At 36.0% G+C, this 19,304-nt stretch overlaps 1 protein-coding gene across 1 annotated transcript; it reads left to right on the forward strand.

The window, feature by feature from the left end:
• Positions 1 to 9,934: 9,934 nt before the first annotated feature.
• Positions 9,935 to 18,333, forward strand: LOC123552201 (oligosaccharyltransferase complex subunit ostc-like). The gene is made up of 4 exons (XM_045341677.2): positions 9,935 to 10,119; positions 15,093 to 15,166; positions 15,725 to 15,942; positions 17,926 to 18,333. Exons 1-4 carry the CDS (start codon positions 9,981 to 9,983, stop codon positions 17,942 to 17,944), a joined length of 450 nt encoding a protein of 149 aa, XP_045197612.1. The 5' UTR covers positions 9,935 to 9,980; the 3' UTR covers positions 17,945 to 18,333.
• Positions 18,334 to 19,304: the final 971 nt, after the last annotated feature.

Genomic DNA, 19,304 nt, shown 5'->3' on the forward strand with positions numbered 1-19,304 from the left:
TGTTTGAATACCAATACATGATATTATTAAAAGATGTGCAATGAAATTATTGAATAAATTTGGTGAACTTGATAGATCTATCCTTGTTATTCAGTCTGAAGAATACATCAATTATTCAAGTTAATCTGATTTCTGATCTGATAATAAATACTATCACAAACTATAACACTATATCGTATTGAAATGTTTTCCTCTGGTACAGTTTAGATACTTTCGTTGGATTAAAAAAAAATTTCAGATCAGAAATCAGTACAATGTATAACAAATAAATATAATAAATTTCTAATGAAACACTTGTGTATTAATAGGTGCGAAAAAGTATCCATTGTCCCGTGCAAAGAACAGAAAATGCTAATTTTTTTGTTTAAAAAAAACGTCAGTCACAACATTCACATTCTCAATAAAAATGCTATTTATTTATATTCATTGAATGTATAGACAATCAAGCCTGTAAGAGATGAGGTCGGGTTACATGGTCACTGTTTGAGATAAGAGATATCAAAGCGCTATCGCTTTTTGCTCACCAGAGGAGAAAACGCTAATAGCGAAAAATGACTTAAAACGTAGTATTTGCACACTTCCTTCCCCTGATAAGTGAGGAAAATTTCTCAGTATGGCGGACCGTCTCGAGCCAGGAAGACCCACGATCGCACCGTGCGACTGAATAAAACTATGGCTTTTCATCTTGCAAAATAAAAATACTTGGATAAAAATGCCGCATTTATGAATTTAAACATACGCACGATGTAACCTATACAGATTTTGAATTAATCAAAAACTGAAGGTTTACGCATTGGAAAACTGAAGAATAATGAAAGTACAAAAGAATTTGACATCAAATTTACAAATAAATCTGTCAAAGCACTAGGTGTAATCTTCTGAAATAACAGACAAGAAATGTGATAAACTTAACTGGGAAAATAAAATATTGCAATGTCAATCACTTCTTAATAATTGGAGTAAAAGAAATTTGACAATCTATGGAAAACTCCAAAAGATGTTCTAAGTAAGATTAATGCACTCTTCTTCAAATTTCTTTGGGATGGTAAAAACGATAAAATCAGGCGAAACATTACTATTGGGCATAAATGTGATGGGGGACTCGACATGATAAATATAAATATATTCTCAACAAGAAATATCTTTTAAAAAGATGGTCGGCGAATTGTAATAAGACAAGAAGTTTATGTAGAGACCGTACCATAGCTCTTCGCATACTTTGATTTTTCAAACTAAAGTGATTTTTACAAGTGCACCGGTTACGATAAAAATGTAAACGACGGACTCTGTCTATGAAACTTTGAAATGAATGGATGACAGTCGATCTTAGTCATAATACTGATTGACAGTGAATGCTAATGACTCCATGTGTTGCAGAAAGGTATTTAGTTTGTAACTGTAATTTCCCATTAATTGAAATTCTCTCAAAACTGGTAAAATAATTACTTATATTTGGACAAATCTTATCGTCTTTGCCGTTCGGCAGCTGCAAAAAGGGCAAATATAAAATATTCAGTGTAAGTAATATTTCACTGGTACTGCCAGTTTAGTAAGTTCATACTCTGAACAACACGTAAGAGAAATTTGGGCAGATTTGACCAATTATGACGTTGGCAGTATTAGATTATATTTTTTCTTTACACAAAAAATGCCGTTAGGAAACAAACGAATACGCCGATAATCCGGAGTTCACCGATTATTGTTCCAGTTCACGCAATGTAATCCAGCAATTAAGCTGCATAGCTATTAGCTACTGCTGTTATAGGGAAGTGGTAGAGTGTCTGCCTTAGGTGTGAGAGGTCCTGGGTTCGAGTCCCAGTTGGAGCTTAACTATTTAGATTCTGCTAAAGCATAGTTTTTCTGTTAATAGACTGTTCCAGATGTTCTAAATTTTTAGCACACAGTATCATGGATCAGTATTTAGCAATCCAGATCAAAGTTGAATGTTAAATCAAATGCACCCAATTAGAAAATATTGACTATATTATGTCCCTTTGATGTTTATGCTCTCCATGTTCAGCGGAAGAATACTGCGCTCCTGAAGTCACGCAATATTTCCGCTGAAGAACTTGTGCATATTTCCCGATACAAAGCTAATAACCTGTAAATGCACATCGTAAACTTCGTTATTCTTATTGTAAGTTTCATATCCATATTCAATGTATCATTGGTTGTGATATTTATTTCATATTTTGTTATTGTTACTGCATGTGTGTTTTTTATACAATACTGGTATTTCCTTATTCTTACTGTAAAAGTCATAATTGTTATTCGATATTTCGTTTTGCCAGAAGTTGATGCTGAAGTTGAAACTTACCGGGCTGAAACATTTTCTTACGGTAAAAATATAAACAAATAAATTCATCAGTTAGAAATTGTATGTTTCAGAAAATCTGATGTAATTTTATTACTACTACATAACACTGAAAAAGTCATGTATTTAGTCGGCATATAACGGAAGCAGGGTAGAATCTCAGTCATGTTACAATCGTAAGAAGGATGGAACAGCTATATTTTATCGTAGCTATTATTTATTCATGTATAGGCGATTTCGCTATGTTTATATAGCAACTGCTGCGGATCGTGTAAGAATGTTATACAAATTATATCAAGATTATTGAAACCATCTCCCGGACAGCACAAAGCAATGGCAGCTGCAAAAAATATTAAGAACTGTGTACGTTTTAAGCAGAAACATAAAATGATATTATAGTAAATATCATACTTGTATAGGGACAATGTATGCAATGATAGGTTAAATGCGAAACTTAATCCTTAAAGATGTTAACGATGCATTGTTTGAAAGATACGAGGATTGATCCAAAAGTAATGTAACTGTAGCTGTAAAATCGTGTATAATGAAAGGAAATAAGGAAAAATGCATACCGAAGTACCTTTATCTATTTGCAATATTGTCTAAAAATATGGATACGATATGTTGCATAGTTTTAACGATAAGGCATACTTGCAGCGATCGCCGCACGTTAATGACGTTATTGACGTCCAAGATGACGTTTCTTACTGACTGCTATCAATATTCATTCCCTTTCAAAGTATCGTCCTTGGTTTTCTATACAGCGCTCATGTCTGTTCACCCATTCACGGAAAGCAGCAACATACCAGTCCTTTGACAGAGATGAAAGTATATTTTTACAAAAATGTTCAAATGCTCAAGGCCCTGGAAATGGAACCCTCGGAGTTTACCTTTCAGATGAGGAAAAAGCGCAAAATCGCACGGCGCCAAAATCACATGTCTTCCGGTTCTCTTGCGATCCGCTGGTGACTCATCATGTATACTAGTCTCCTGTTCACTGTTTTTAGTCCATATGTGTTATTTATCGTCTGCATGACATGACATCTAATGGCGACTTTCCTAATTTAATACAAAAACACAGAACAGCGCGCTGGGGTGTTTTGTCAGAAATCGAGATAATTGCTCTCAGCATAAACAAGCGTTAACACTGAATAGTTATTGTCAACGAGCGATGACGTCTATAAAATTTCAACAACAAAGAGCGGAGATATGGTTTTCCCGTCTATAGATAATGTGTACGTGTATATGTCAAAATAAACCTATATAGCGTTCAACTTGGGAATATGTTCTATACCTTCACCGTTTTTTGTTGTTGTTGTTGTTGTTATTGTTGTTTCTGCCATAACGTTTGATGGTATTAAATGCCTCCGCTACTATTTTCTATATAAAATAAACAACTTATAACATATTTTTATCAAGATTTCTAGCCTTTCACTTCCTGTGAGACTACCGTTGTCTTGAAGGTCTGTCTTTAGGCAATCAAAATATACCCAGGAAATATGGGGTTGACCATAATGCAGTGAAACCATGGTCACGTGACTGAGACATGTGATGAAAACGCTAATATTGCGTAGGTAGACATCAGGAAATACCTACTTTCACTTTCATTTTACAAGGCAGCTTCAAATCAACTTTTGAAGCATATAATGTAGCTTAAAATCATCTGCGGACATTCATTTTTACAATCAAGCATCAATAAAGCTTATATCTGGCTTGAAAATGGCCTTTACTAGGCGAGAAAATTGCACTATATATTAATATGGACTACATTCGAGTGGACCACGGAGGCATATCCGGCTAATTGCCCCCTTCAAGCCATAATTCCCGGAACTGCCGCCGCGCCTAGACTGTTCCACGCGTTAAATACTACATTAAGACTGTTATGGTTATAACACACTAAATAGTTGTTGTTCTTTATTCTATATAAAATTGACCTATGACCGCAGCACACATCAGGACCCATTTTAAATGTCTGTAACTTACATTTTCTTGAAGAATATTGTCAGTGCTAACTAAAATTCAAAAGAAAAGTGGGGGTCATGTTTGATGCAAGAAAAATAATTTCAGTCAAACACACAAACTGCAAAATCAGCTAAAAAATGAGACCCCAAATTATACTGGTGGTGTATGATCTAAGTTTCCATGAAAAATTTTGTCATGTTGTTATTTCATTATGAAAATGCTACCTACAGGTCAAGCATAGATCTGTCATGTGATTTTAGCCAAAAAATTGCAAAGAAAATAAGGAAAATAGCTCTACAGAGCAAACAATTGAGGACTATTTGTATCCGCCATATTTTTTCGAGCCATTTTTCTATTTAGTGTCTGTATACCTTATAACCCAAGAACTATGACGCGCCAGGTATAAAATTAGTGAAAGATAACAATCGCTTATTGACTGAGTGTATATATCGATGTTGGCTTCCTTTTATTTTAGATCCTTTTTTTTTGTCGGCTACTAGATGGAATTTACAACATATATATTTTATATTTGTATTCGTTAAGACAGATCAGTTTAACAGTCTACCGCCGCGCCGTTCGCACAGTAAATAATTTTCAGGACGACGTTTGATAAAATAAAATTGATTATGAACGACCCGGCGCCGCATTATTGTTATAGATATGTGAAAAAGAAAACAGATTTTTCTTATTCTATCGTATTCTAACGAGTTAAAAATTCGCGGTATTAATGGAATCGGTGGTATTCGGGTTTCTTCATGATTCAAGCGGCCCGCTTTTTGTTTCCAATATTGAATAATAATGTACATTACAGCAGTGTTTGATTAAAAAAAATCATCGCCAATTTACTTATTTTTTTCGATGTAGAAAAGCTAATAATTTCAAAAATATTAAAGTAAAACGAATTTAGACACGCTGTCGTAACAAACTTTACTTATATACATAATTTTATCACCAAACAACATCACATTCCCCCGTGGTCCAGTGGTTAGTGTACATGCGTCACATGCGTGAGGTCCGGAGTATCTCGTCAGATGCTACTGATATTTTTTTTCATTGATATTTATCACAATTTTTGCAAATATTGGAACAGAAATCAATAATGTGTGTGATTTACCAAAGTTCTGCCTGTAAATTTTGAACAAAAATTCAAAGGCATGGAAAAGCATATGTTGCTTATCTCCCCTCCCTTCCACAGTCTTTCGCATACATTGCAACTGCTTTCTCAAAACATCAATTCATTGACAAGAGTTTTACACTTGGAAAAAAATGTTGACTATAAACATGGGAGGCCCCAACTACGATCCCTATCAAGCTAAGAAATTAACCTTAATCATATTTAAATAAAGCCCCAGACTGTTAGGAGTTAAGTAAATTAAATTTGATTTATTGAATTTCGACCACGAGTGTTTGAGTTATAGATAAAACTCTGGTCAAGAAGAATATGAAGTTGAGCGTGATGTTACGCAGGCTTAATGCGTAAATTGTTGTTGTTGTTTTTTGTTTGTTTTTTTGTCCCTTTTACAAACTATTGAACTGAAAAGGAACTGTGCATTCTTGGATTCGGAAATTTGTATTTATAATAGAGAAACAAATTGACAGCAAATGCATGATCGTTAGGCTGCATAACGCCGAGTGTAGGTATATACCGAAGGGGGTATACTGAACAGTTTTAAATATTAGTACGTATGTAATTGGTGGCCTACAGGTGCATATAATATTGGGACTAGATACTGAGCACCCAAATAACACTATTTTCCATTGTCTGTCTAGTCTTGACACATTTGAAGAAATGATTAGATCTACAAAACATTTTAAAAGTTTAAGTTTCCTTTGCACATAATTTTTATAATAAGAGTAAAACCGTCCGGCTTACTGTCAAAACTGAAAATATCAGAAAGAACAATTTATGCAAGAAACACTTTCGTATCGTTATAGTCAATTTCCAGAGCATACGTAAGAAGGGCAAGAACATTGATATTCTTGTGGAGACCGTTTCTCCCGACGTTATCATAGGCACGGAAATCTGCTTGAGTAGCGACATCAGCTCATCAGAATTTTTCAGTCCCTCTTTGGGATACAACTTGTACAGGAACGACCGGAAATCAGATGCACACGGTGGTGTACTGATAGCTGTGAAGAACAACCTAGAGTTTACGAACGTTACCTCTAGTAGTAACATCAAATTTATCTCTGGGTCCCTCCAGCTATCTAAGAAGAAGCAGATAGTCATCGGAGCTTATTACAGGCCTCCAGATAGAGTTGACGACCAGTATCTTTTCAACACCTATGAGGAGATTTCTTCACTGAGGTCTACTCACAAGAAGGCTGTGTTCATTGTGTCTGGTGACTTCAACGTCCCTGACATCCAGTGGGCAGACAACATCATCACTGGCAGAAATTACCCACACAGTCAGTCAGCACTTCCTGGATCTGTCACATGACCTTTCCCTTGAACAGATGGTAGACTTTCCCATGCGGAATGATAATACCCTTGATCTGGTCTTAATTTCCCATCCAACCTTCATGACACGCTGTAAACCCCTACCACTTATTGGCGTTAAAAGTGATCACGACATAGTTCTTTTCGATACAACGCGTTCAAGACATCCTAGACGAAAGATACTCCTCTGAAAAAAGATAAACCAAGACAACATCAAGCTAGCATGTTTTGACCTTTGTACATCATTCTTTGACCGCCATTTTACAATTTTGGGTGGCATGTGGTCCACCTTCAAGACCGGACTGCTCGGCATCATTGAGACGCATGTCTCAACAAAGACCAGTTCTTCACGATTTACGCATCCTTGGGTGTCTACAAAGACTCGACGCCTAAGTCGACGCAAGGCAAGAGCCTACAAAAAGGCCAAATCAACCAGTAGCAAGAAGGATTGGGATAAATACAAGTCTTTGAAAGTTGAGACCCAGAGGGAGATGCGCAGCGCCCACAGTAACTACATCAAAACCACAGTCGATCAGGATTTGACCAATAACTCTAAACGGTTTTATTCATATATAAAGAGTAAATAGCAAGAAGCAACTGGCATCTCACCTTTTTTTTTCTTTTTGGATTTAACGTCGCACCGATACATGATAGGTCATATGGCTACTTTCCAGCTTTAATGGTGGATGAAGACCCCAAGTGCCCCTCCGTGCATTATTTCATCACGAGCTCTTAACCAAGACGGCTTCCTTTATAGTCGTAGTAACAGCAAATTCGAGAACCTCAATCATCAATTTCATTCTGTTTGCACCAGAAAGGACCTCTCCAGAATTCCTGATCTTGGCCCAAGTAACATACAAACGGGTGTATATAAATACCGGAAGACACCAAAAAAAAGAAAGACACTGAAAGATACGAAAGACACCAAAAAACTATTATTGTTTTTATAGTGGTTTTTGTTGTCTTTCGGTATCTTTCGGTGTCTTTCTGTTTTTCGGTGTCTTTCGGTATTTATATAAACCGCATACAAACCATAAAACCTATTAAGATAACAACTCCTTGCGTCAAGAAACTATTGAAAAACCTCAAACCTAACAACGCTTTAGGACCTGACGGCATCCAAAACAGGCTACTCACTCTTACAGCTGACGAATTGGCACCCATACTGACATGTATATTCCAAACATCTTTAGACACTGGATCGGTACCTGCTGATTGGAAAGAAGCCCTGATAACTCCCATCTACAAGAAAGGCCCCCGGAACATCGCCTCTAACTATAGACCAGTTTCCCTCACTTCTGTTGTCATCAAACTTTTAGAACACATCATCTTCAGCTCCACCATTAAGCATCTAACCTCAAACAACATACTTACTCCTAGCCAGCACGGATTCCGCTCAAAACGATCTTGAGAGACTCAGCTCATCTCTACCATCCAGGGTATAGCCAAGAACCTCAAATCCGGAAGAGATCAGGTGGACGTCATACTTTTGGACTTTGCAAAAGCTTTTGACAAGGTCCCATTTCAAAGTCTCTTACTTAAGCTAAATTTCAACGGCATCCGTAATAACATGCTTCATCGGATATTGTCTTTCCTAAACAACAAAACACAGCAAGTCTTTGTAGAGAGGAGTTCTTCAGAGAAACTTGAAGTTCTTTCAGGAGTACCTTAGGGAACAGTGTTGGGACCCCTCTTATTCCTGGCATACATCAACGATCTTCCCACTGTTTGTCAGTCGTCTCAAGCCAACCTGTTTGCTGATGATACGTTTCTATATAAACACAACAATGAAGATGCCACCAAGCTCCAAGAAGACCTCACAGCTCTGCAGGCCTGGGAATCCAAGTGGCAGATGAGCTTTCACCCAGATAAATGTACCGTGCTGAGGATTACAACAAACAAACGTCACTGCCGGGAGACCAGCTAGTATCTCCGTGGTCAGCGTCTCCAAGTTAACAAGGGTTAAGAACCTTGGGGTAACCCTCAGCGACGACCTTCAGTGGGAGAAGCACACTCAAGCAACAGCAGCCAAGACATCACGTACACTTGGATTTCTCCGCCGCAACCTGAGAGATTGCAGCAAAGCGGTCCGCGACACCACCTACAAATCAGTGGTGCAACTACAATGAAATGCGACTTGCTGCAGCTTCCTGGGACCCTTACAAAGCTGAAGATGTCAACCGTCTTGACAAAGTCCAGCGTCGTGCCGCCAGATACGCGTGTAACTACACTGACAGGACTCAGGGATGCGTCACAGCAATGGTTAATGGACTCGGCTGGGAACCTCTTCAAGAGCGCCGAAGAATCTTACGATTGACCATGCTCTTTAAGATCTCCCACAACTTAGTGGACATTCCAGAGGCAGCACAGATTGTCAGAGACAGCGACAGCAGAACCAGGGGTTCCAGGAGGCTATTTCTCCCATACACGAACGTCACTGTGTATATTAAGCAGTCCTTCTTTCCCAGGACGATACAGGACTGGAACTGTTTGCCAACCACGTTCACGGACATCACAGACATCGAGGCCTTCAAGGCTGTTCTCAATGCCTCGGTAGCAGCCCCGCCTCTGCACTCGATCGGTGTAGACAGCTCATGTGTGTACCATAGTTTTAACTGTATATAGTCAACTTTTAACTGCACAGTCTTTAGAGATGTGACTGTCTTGCCCCAACCCAACCGTGGACAATGTACGTTCCAGTTATTGGAGTCCTGTCCTGTACACGGAAGAAGAAGAAGATGCAGAAAGAAGAAAGAATCCGTACAACTAGATTTCCCTTCAGATAGGCAGCCCCTAATTTCATATTATAGATATGGTTACTAGTGAGTCGTAATCTGATTTATACTGATCAAGACAAATGAAACCGTTTAAGCTCTCTTCATAATCATTTCCACACTGTTCCAAAGTTGCAAGACAATGTGTATATAGAAGTTATCTCGGCAAGGTGAATCCTGATGACATGTCAAAATTCCTCTAAAATACAGAGTAGGGTCTACAATACAACATAAGCTACATCAGAATAACAAAGAAGTAACAACACATAAATCAAAAGCAACGTGGGTTGTGTTACTAAAATAAAAAAAAAAAACACGTTTAACTAGATCAGTTAATTAATTTTTGACAAGGAGATGATTTAGCACTACCTGACCAAAATATTTAGTATACTACAACCTAAAAGTAAATGACACAATATATGAAAATTATGTGACACCGCCGGTAAACCTCATTTCCGGCAGTTAACTTCCGGGATTTGCCACATCAACAATGGAATCGCTATATAATATTCCATTTACTGTTTTACAATGTCCTCACTTGAGGTTAAAGAAACCATCATGGGTTAAACAACCTTCTGCAATGACAATGTTTGCTATTGTCTTGTTGTCGTACTTCCTTGTTACCGGAGGTAATTATTTCATTGTCATTTTTTGTAGATAATTTTTTGTGGGCTTGCTTGCCATATCTAATCATCATAGTCCAAATAATTAGACGTTAAAAAGTTGTCATTTGACGTTCAGTATTCTGATCATTACATTTTTACTATCGAAGCCTTTTTTGACGTCTAAACGCTAAGTATGAAAGAAGAGTAGCAAAAATTCAAATTATTTCTAAAACATTAATATGAAAAAGGCAAAGCCACTGAGCAAGCGTAGCATAAACGACAAAGAAACTATTCACTGCTTAAAACAATTCCGAGAACCTATTCACTTGAACAGTTGAAAGAAACAAAAATTTAGTGTCATTATACCTGTAACAGCAAATATCATACGTTGCAAAATTTATGGAAAGCCGGTGTCACGGTGATGTCATTACCTGTTTGTGGCGTTCTTATTGCTTATACGCTTATTTATGACATTTTATCCCATTTTCTGACCAATGCTTGATCTTTTAAAAGAAAATCATATATTTTTCTACCAACTGGATTCTGGAAATCTTCCTTGCATTATTTTTGAGTGATGGATAATATTCAGCAATCAAATGAAGTTCTGTATTCACTGCCAACAAAGCATTTCCTGTGAGCACCTGTTGTCTAGGGATACGCACTTTGTAAAATAAAAGCAAAATTGAAATTATTTCCATAACATAACATTTTTAAAAATAAAGACACCAAATGAACATAGAGATTGTAACTCGAATATAAGATTTAAAAAAAAAAAAAAAAAAAAAAAAAAAAAACAATTTTCCCTATATATACTTTGACGGAAGTAGAACAAAATGGCGGCGCCCAGACGAGAGGAAAATTTTTCAGCTACATCACTTTGCCCCATTCGGCACACCTTTGTTATATTCGCCTACACATTGCCGTAAGGCGAGCTACGCGCTCGCTATAAAGCAGGCCTCGATCTTAGCGGTGGACGGTTGGACCGACGCAACCAAAATATCGGCAGGTCCACTAACTATCAAAAGTTGGGTAGACCGACGGTCAACCAATTTTTATGGTCTGCAAATGAAATAAAAGTGCAAAAAAAGAAGAAAAAATCGTACCCAAATTTGCGAATTCACAAATCGAAAGTTGAATTTGTTTAAGACGGCATTCTACAATTATAAGCACTGGCGAGTTCAAGTCAAGATAGGATGAATGGACTTCGCTGTATACTCGACTGATCGGGCGAGTGGTTTTTACGTCGTAACTTTACCAAATTCAGAAATTGAATTGACTGGAATTTGCCCGCGAATCGGAAAGATATCAAAACGTCATGCTGATAATTTTCCATTCCACGAGCACGTGCGTCCTGTCGTAATATCTATGTTACATCACCGTTACTTTTGTTTATTGACACATACACAAAAAAACACGCTTAGTGCATACATTTTTTAATATAATCGCTTCAAATTTTCAACACCGCTTGAGAAGTAATACAGCTTGAATTCTATACAATTTTAATAAGATATCGACAGAAATGTAGGCAAAATTTTCTAAAAATGATCAAATTCATAAAATGATTTGTAAAATTTCAAACAGCGCGATCTTGATTATTTATTTCTTTCTTAAAGTAAATAAATGATACATACATATTACTGTCATGTGGTAATAAAATTCAGACTTTTGACCAGAAAGTACAAAAAGCACAATTAAAAAATCTTAAATAACGAAAATGCGGCAGCAATTTAAATACCTGGAGTCAAACGATTTTTGGCAAACAGATTTCTGTTAGTGCGGCAAAATTGGTTATGTGACCTCGTGAACGTAAATAGAAATGTGGTTTTAAAATAAATACTATCCTACTACTGTGACCTATTTGCCCTCAAGGAATTTACATTATTGTTTGAGAAGAATATCTAACAAAGTTTATTCGAAATATTGCACATTTGCTTCTAAAAAATTAAAGAAAAAACTTTTTATTTATTTCCTCTCAACAATTTAAGGAACCAAGAACATGATGACGTAATGCCATGACAATGAATCTCGGGCAACTATACCACTTTGATCTCCACTTCAGATGACATAATAACCGACACACTTCTTTTAGCTCTTTGAGGGGGTTGTTAATTGATGGTGAAAACAAGGCCAGTTACTTAGTTTATCAACAGAATAATTACAGATAATTGTTAATTTTTTTTTTTTTTGCTTTCAACAAAAGTCTGATGGATGATGATCATTGAGTCCATATTTTGGGACATTTTTCTGGATATCAGATTGCTACAGTTCTTCCATTTTTAATTATTTAAGAAATAACTCCTGTTTCTTTGAGTCATAATTATGGAGTTATGACGTCTACAACATCACAATTTATGTGCTAGAATTGGAGGTCCACTAAAGTCTAGAGCAGGTCTACTAGATTTTAGCAGTTGGTGGACCTGCTGGCAACTGCTGAAAAAAGTTAAGGCCGAGGCCTGTAAAGTTGGTAAACTTTGTTGGGTATTTCAATGACCTTGTCAACAATGGTTTTTAATGTGGAAAGTGTCTTTAGCTTAGTCCGGAATCAATAAATTCATCCAAAACCATTTGCTTAATATGAAATAAGGCAAAGCCTCAAAGCGAGCTCAAAGAAATCGGGTTTAGCTAAAAATATATGCATCATTTATATGTAACAAAGAAACTATTCACTACTCAAAAGAATTCGCAAGAACCTATTCACTTGAAAATAAAGAGTCTACATTTAGTGTCATCATACCTGTAACAGTGAATATCATGTGTTGCAAAATTTATGGCAAGCCGGTGTCACGGTGATGTCATTACCTATTTGCCGCATTCCAATGGCTTTATTCTTATTAATGGCATTTTTTTCCATTTTCTGGCCGATGCTTGATCTTTTAAGTGAAAATAATATTTTTTTAAAACAACTGGAAATATTTATTTTTGAGTGATGAATAATTTTCAGCAATCGAATGAAGTTCTGTATTCACTGCAGAGAGAAGTATTTCCTGTGAGCACCTGTCCGCTACAGTGCGCTTTTTAACAACTTTCGAAGAAACTTTTCAAATCCATCACCAAGTGTGAAAGTATTCTTGCACCGTAAAGTATACCGTAAAGCTCGATTCTCGAGCAGAGCTCTTCGAGCTCGCTATTAATCTTAATAATATTCTGAATTTGGTGATGCAACTTTGCAGAAATTCTTTTTATCCGAAATAAGTTAAAAATTAGAAAAATGTGGCCACTTCCAATAATTCCTGCTTCGTCTATATGAAAATTTCTGAGAAACTGCTAACTCTTGGAATGATAAACCATGACATGCTCAATACCTAAACACATAATTAGAGGAAAAATACAAGAATCAAAATATTTGTCGCTGAAATTAATTAGTTACACCTTTTTTTATGAAAAATAGTGACCTATAAAATATAGGAGGCGAAAGTTGAAAGTGCTGTAGTTTTTTGTAAAACAACTTATATGGTAAAATACTGTATTATTATGAAAGATATAATGTTAATGAACACATCTGCATCATTTTTGAAATGAAAAGTCTTTATCTTAAAAAGTCACTGAAATACCTAACTTTGTACCTAGATGGAACAAAATACCTTTGCTTCATTTCTGCAAGGTTAAAATGATTTACAATCCATTATTATCCACAAAATGACGCTTCATCTATTTGACATTGAATGTTTATATTTGACGTGCCACCATCTTGTTTCGAAATTGAAAGTACCAATTAAATTTGAACGGCGGTAGACAAAAAAATATTTCCCGCCAAATATTTTCATTGTAATTTTGATCTATTTTCATCATAAATGTATATTTTCTATTTTTATCCTTATAAATTTTAAATGTCTCTTCTGAAAATAAAAAGATTATTGACATTTATAGTTTCCCTGTATGGTATAGAGAAAAGGTAACTTTCTTTCAAGAAATGATTCTGATATGCAAATCATGTTTACATCCAGAACACCCCGGTTATTACCGTGCCACTATTCAAAATTTTCAACTAACTGAAACTGGATTAATTAAGCGGATAATTGATAACAAATAAGGTAAAATAAGACTTTTAATTGCTGCCATAAAGCACATTTATGATTATTCTTCACACTCAATGTGAAAGTTTCAGTCATTTTTGTCAGAAAGTCTTTAAAAAACCTTCAGATCAAAATTCAGACCTGAAGCGATTTTTGTGCTATACGTTATTTCAACGTTAAGACCTGACATAACATGGAAAATAAAAAATGTAAAATATCAATTAAAATAAACTTATAAAGTAATATGAGTTAAATGTATATCGGGTCTTATTTTTAGGACTAGATTCATCAAGTAACAGTTAAAACTATATAAAATTAGTACTTATTCGTTAAGAATTCAATTACAGGACAGCTAGAAAATCCCTTGAAGATTTGCTAGCTGCAGGCTATGCATCAGGTTACCAGACAGCTAGACACAAAGTTTTAGGCAGTGTCTAATATCCTAACCTCGGATTCTAGGATTACAGAAGTTCTGTATTCCTAGACAACCCTAAAAGGATAGGCTAGGATTACGAAAGTATTGAAGAAGCATCAAATATATGAACGGAAACGGCCGCGGGTAATATTGATTTTAGGCTTGATTGAGAGTTCTTTACACAAAGAAATACACATTATGAAAAATACATTAACGGCCAAAAAAATTATTGCCACTTTTTATTGTTTTGCCATTGGCAAATTGCAGCAGAAACCCTGAATGATGTATGATGTTATGCTGTCAGCCTGAAGTAATGATTTATGCATTTATATACATGTAACTTTACGAAGGTGAAAAGAATTTTCTAAAACCATTGGAAAAAAACTTGAAATAAACAGAAAATGGTTTTTGCAAGATTAAATTAACTTTCACTCATGAACATCAGATAGCCACCAAAGAAAATATTGCATCTGGTGATCACTCTGAGATAGCTGTTTTGAAGTGAAGCAAACAAGTTACCTTTATATATATTTCATATACCAGTATAACGTACAAAATCTTTATTTCAGGCATAATTTACGATGTGATTGTTGAGCCTCCTAGCATCGGATCCACAACAGATGAACGAGGAAATTCTAAACCTGTAAGTTAATAAGCTGCCGGTTCTCAAACACCCCTGACTTGGAGTGCTATACAGATTTTTACTTTTTCAGCTGTGAGGATGATGAAAGAGTTCACTAAACAACGTTAGATTGTTTGTATTTCTTCGTTATGCAACGAGGAATCACTTTTGTGTTGTGTGACTTTTCAAGCATCAGAGTATACTTGTAAGACCAATTGTTAGTATGTTACAGCATATTTCTCAGTACAGATCTTGTAATCTTTTATTCATTCAAAACACACTTTATGTATACGTGTTCACACTGAAATAATCAGATGAAGACATGATGTCATATATGATGTCATCAAGGAAAATAAATGGAAAAATACTGACGCTCATTGGTCCCTTTGGATGGCATAGAACTTTCCATTTTTTGTTTGAAATATAGAAAAGAGAACAGAATTTATTAAATTAGATAGGTATTAAATGATAGTTTTTTTACATTAAATTTTGTGTATGCACATGAATTTACCAAATAGGCCTATTCAATTTGATGTTTTTTCATTTAGCAAGAATACATTCTATTTGTTTAAATTTCAGGTAGCATTTATGCCATACAGAGTAAATGGTCAATATATAATGGAAGGTCTAGCGTCTAGTTTCCTGTTTACCCTAGGAGGCCTTGGATTTGTTATACTTGACCAAACAAATTCACCAGTAATGCCGAAGCTGAATAGAATTCTGTTATTCTGCGTAGGATTTGCATCGATTCTCATTTCATTCTTTATGTGCAGAGTTTTCATGCGAATGAAATTGCCGTAAGTATTCTAAAATTAACTAAATTTATGTATTAAACAGTTGAGGCCTTTGCATGATTATGTCCCCCTTCAAAGAAGGTGGAGTGTATTGTTTTGCAGATGTCAGTCTGTCAGTCTGTCTGTCTGTAGACCAGTCTGTTTCCATATGATAACTCAAGAACGCTTGGACCTAGGATCATGAAAGTTGATAGGGAGGTTGGTCATAACCAGCAGATGACTCCTATTGATTTTAAGGTTAGTAGGTCAAGGTCACAGGGACCTGGAACAGTTAAACGTTTTCCAAATGATAACTCAAGAACGCTTGGGCCTAGGATCATGAAAATCGATAGGAAGGTTGGTCATGACCAGCAGATGACCCCAATAGATTTTGAGATCAGTAGGTCAAAGGTCAAGGTCACATGGACCCGGAAAATTTAAACTGTTCCCGGATGATAACTCAAGAACGCTTGTGCCTGGGTTCAAGAAAGTTGATAGGGAGGTTGGTCATGACCAGCAGATGACCCCTATTGATTTTGAGGTCAGTAAGTGAAGGTCAAGGTCACAGTGACCTGGAACAGTTTCACCGTTTCTGGATGATAATTTGAGAACACTTGTGCCCTAGGAAAATTGATAGGAAGGTTGGCCATGATCAGCAGATGACCCATATTGATTTTTAGGTCAGTAAGTCGAAGGTCAAGGTCACAGAGACCCAGAAGAATTAAACTGTTTCTGGATGATAACTTGAGAACAGTTTGGTCTAGGATCGCGAAACTTTATAGGGATGATGACCAGCAGATGACCCCTATTAATTTTTGGTCAAAGGTTAAGGTCACAGTGACCCGTAACAGTTAAGCCGTCTCTGGATGATAACCTTAGAACGATTGTGCCTAAGGTCACGAAACTTAACAGAGAGGTTGATCATGACAGACCAGCAGATGACCCCTATTGATTTTGTGATCTGTAAGTCAAAGGTCAAGGACATATTGACCCAGAATAGTAGAACTTTTTTTGCCAAATTACTAGAAAATGCTTTGGTCTAAGATCACATTTGATAGGGAGTTAACTTTCGACTGGTAAGGAAATGACCCGTAATTATTGATTTGGGGTCAGTATGTCAAACGTCCAGTGCACAGTTACCAAAACATTTCTGTTCTTTGTGCAATTACTGAATGCATCAAGGGGTGGTTTGGGTGGCATTTCATGTTCTATGAGCTCTTGTTTATCATCTGATTTATCATGGTTCAGAGCTCAGGTATATTTTAAATGAATAACAGTGGCATTAGCCTGAGTGGTTAAATATTCAAGCATCTGATATTTCGAGGGTTCAACGCAATAAGGGCGTATCTACATATAGTTATTATATCTAGATACGCCCTTATTGCATTGAACCCTCGATTTGTTAGATAAACAACAGCTGAAATATTATTATTATGTCAGAGCAATGAATGGTTATAAATCAATAAACAACAAGAAAGCCATGTTTATTGTAACATGCCTTTTACCAAAAAAAATAAGGACCTACAAATAGGCTCCATCCATCCGTCTGTCTGTCCATTACACCATACCCGGTCAGTAACTCTGCCATCCATAAAGGGATTTGAAATATCATGGCACAAATTTACCCATATTGAATTTTAGAATTATTTATTTAATAGCTCACCCAGTTAGCTCAGTAGCAAGATGAGTATGGATTAAGAGATTCTTAGTTGAAAACCGACTTGGAATCCAGTCCAAGTGTTTAACCTTTGTTGACAAATCCAGAAGATGTAAGTCAGCAAAGTAATTCTGGCAGTATAATGAATCACCTCAAATATGATTTATATAAATAAGGAGAAAGTGACATCCAGTCTTTTTATGTTTTGTAGAAAAATTCATACTTATTGTGAACTAACAAGTGTATGATGTAACTTATTCATCTGATTTGTTTGTCTTATTATTTGTGCGGCATAATGTGAACAACAGCATTGTTGGCCTTTAATAATGAGATGTTTTACCATATTTCAGAGGATACCTCCAGTCATAGAGATGTCTAGCCAGTATCCCATCAACTTAGACCAGAAATATAGAGACATATATTATAGTTATTTACTTAACAGCTTTAATCAGTTTTCATCTGTTTATAAGTAATTTTTTTCACAAATCACAGTAGACATTTTTGATGTAATAATTTTGTAAAATTTTAAGAAAAATAAAAAGAAAAATCAACGAAATTCCATGAATATACTGTACAAGGATGTGAAAGTTTTACTATCTTTACAGGGATAGAAATTTATTTGCTGAATATGTTTTATGGCTGTGTGAATGTAATTTTTCCTGCTGTTCTCTCGTTGAATGTAGGTTATATGTGTTGTCTTTTACATAAAATTCTTATTGTATTAATGTTAAAGACAAAATAAAATATGTTTTATATATTGTAATTGTTTGTTTCAATTTTAGCTTGACTAAAAGAAGTATGGAGAGCTGTCTTACTCACCTGGCATCAGTGTCTTTCAGCGTCCACACCTTGGGTTTGATGCACTTTATCTTTATACCATCGGCGATATATGACCTTTTTGTGTCGATTCGCTGTAAAACCCAACTCATTCATTCATTATCTTTATACCCCCACAAAACGAAGTGTGAGGGGATATATAAGTGAGCTTGTCTGTCGGTTCGTTGGTTTTCATTGTTTCCGGACAATAACTCATGAAAGGCTTGAAACGATTAAATAATTTTTGGAACACGGGTGTAACATCATGAAATACAGATCAAGTTCGACTTTGAAGTCAATACGTCAAAGGTCAAGGTTACACTGACCCAGAACAGTTAAACCGTTTCCGGATGATAACTTGAGAACGCTTGGGCCTAGAATCAAGAAACTTGGTAGGGAGGTTGATCTTGACCAGCAGAACTTGCATACAACTTGTATTGGCAGAATATCTCATGTCCTTTCGAAAACTAGCCAGATCCAATCATGGGTTCCAGAGTTACGGCTCCTTAAAGCACCAAATTTTGTTATTTTTGGCTTGTGATGACGATAGAGACCACATTTTGTAGTCAACTTTAATCAAACTTGCACACAACTTGTATTGGCATGATATCTCGGTTCGTTTTGAAAACTTGTCAGATCTCTTAATGGGTTCCAGAGTTATGGCCCCTTAAAGGGCCAAAATTTGCTATTTTCGGCTTGTGAACGTGATAGAGACCACATTTTGCACATGGTTCGCACAGGTCCTTGAAAGTCCTTGAATTTGATCCTAAGTCCTTGAAAAGTCCTTGATTTTTTTCTTCCAAAAATCCCCTGAAAAAGTACTTGAATTTTGAAAAAAAAGGTAGAAAAGTCCTTAAATTTTGCTAAAAACGGGGGTGCAATCGTATTTGAAGGGGAAAAATACAAAAAATAA

The sequence above is a fragment of the Mercenaria mercenaria genome, chromosome 15 (assembly GCF_021730395.1).
Source record: "Mercenaria mercenaria strain notata chromosome 15, MADL_Memer_1, whole genome shotgun sequence".
Classification (NCBI taxonomy): domain Eukaryota; kingdom Metazoa; phylum Mollusca; class Bivalvia; order Venerida; family Veneridae; genus Mercenaria; species Mercenaria mercenaria.

What these genes read in the sequence shown, in the direction of transcription:
- LOC123552201 (XM_045341677.2), top strand. Translation starts at nt 9,981, where the DNA reads ATGGAATCGCTATATAATATTCCATTTACTGTTTTACAATGTCCTCAC. An exon ending in GTACTTCCTTGTTACCGGAG is followed by an intron (nt 10,120 to 15,092) that starts GTAATTATTTCA and finishes TCTTTATTTCAG; the next exon opens with GCATAATTTACGATGTGATT. An exon ending in AACGAGGAAATTCTAAACCT is followed by an intron (nt 15,167 to 15,724) that starts GTAAGTTAATAA and finishes TTTAAATTTCAG; the next exon opens with GTAGCATTTATGCCATACAG.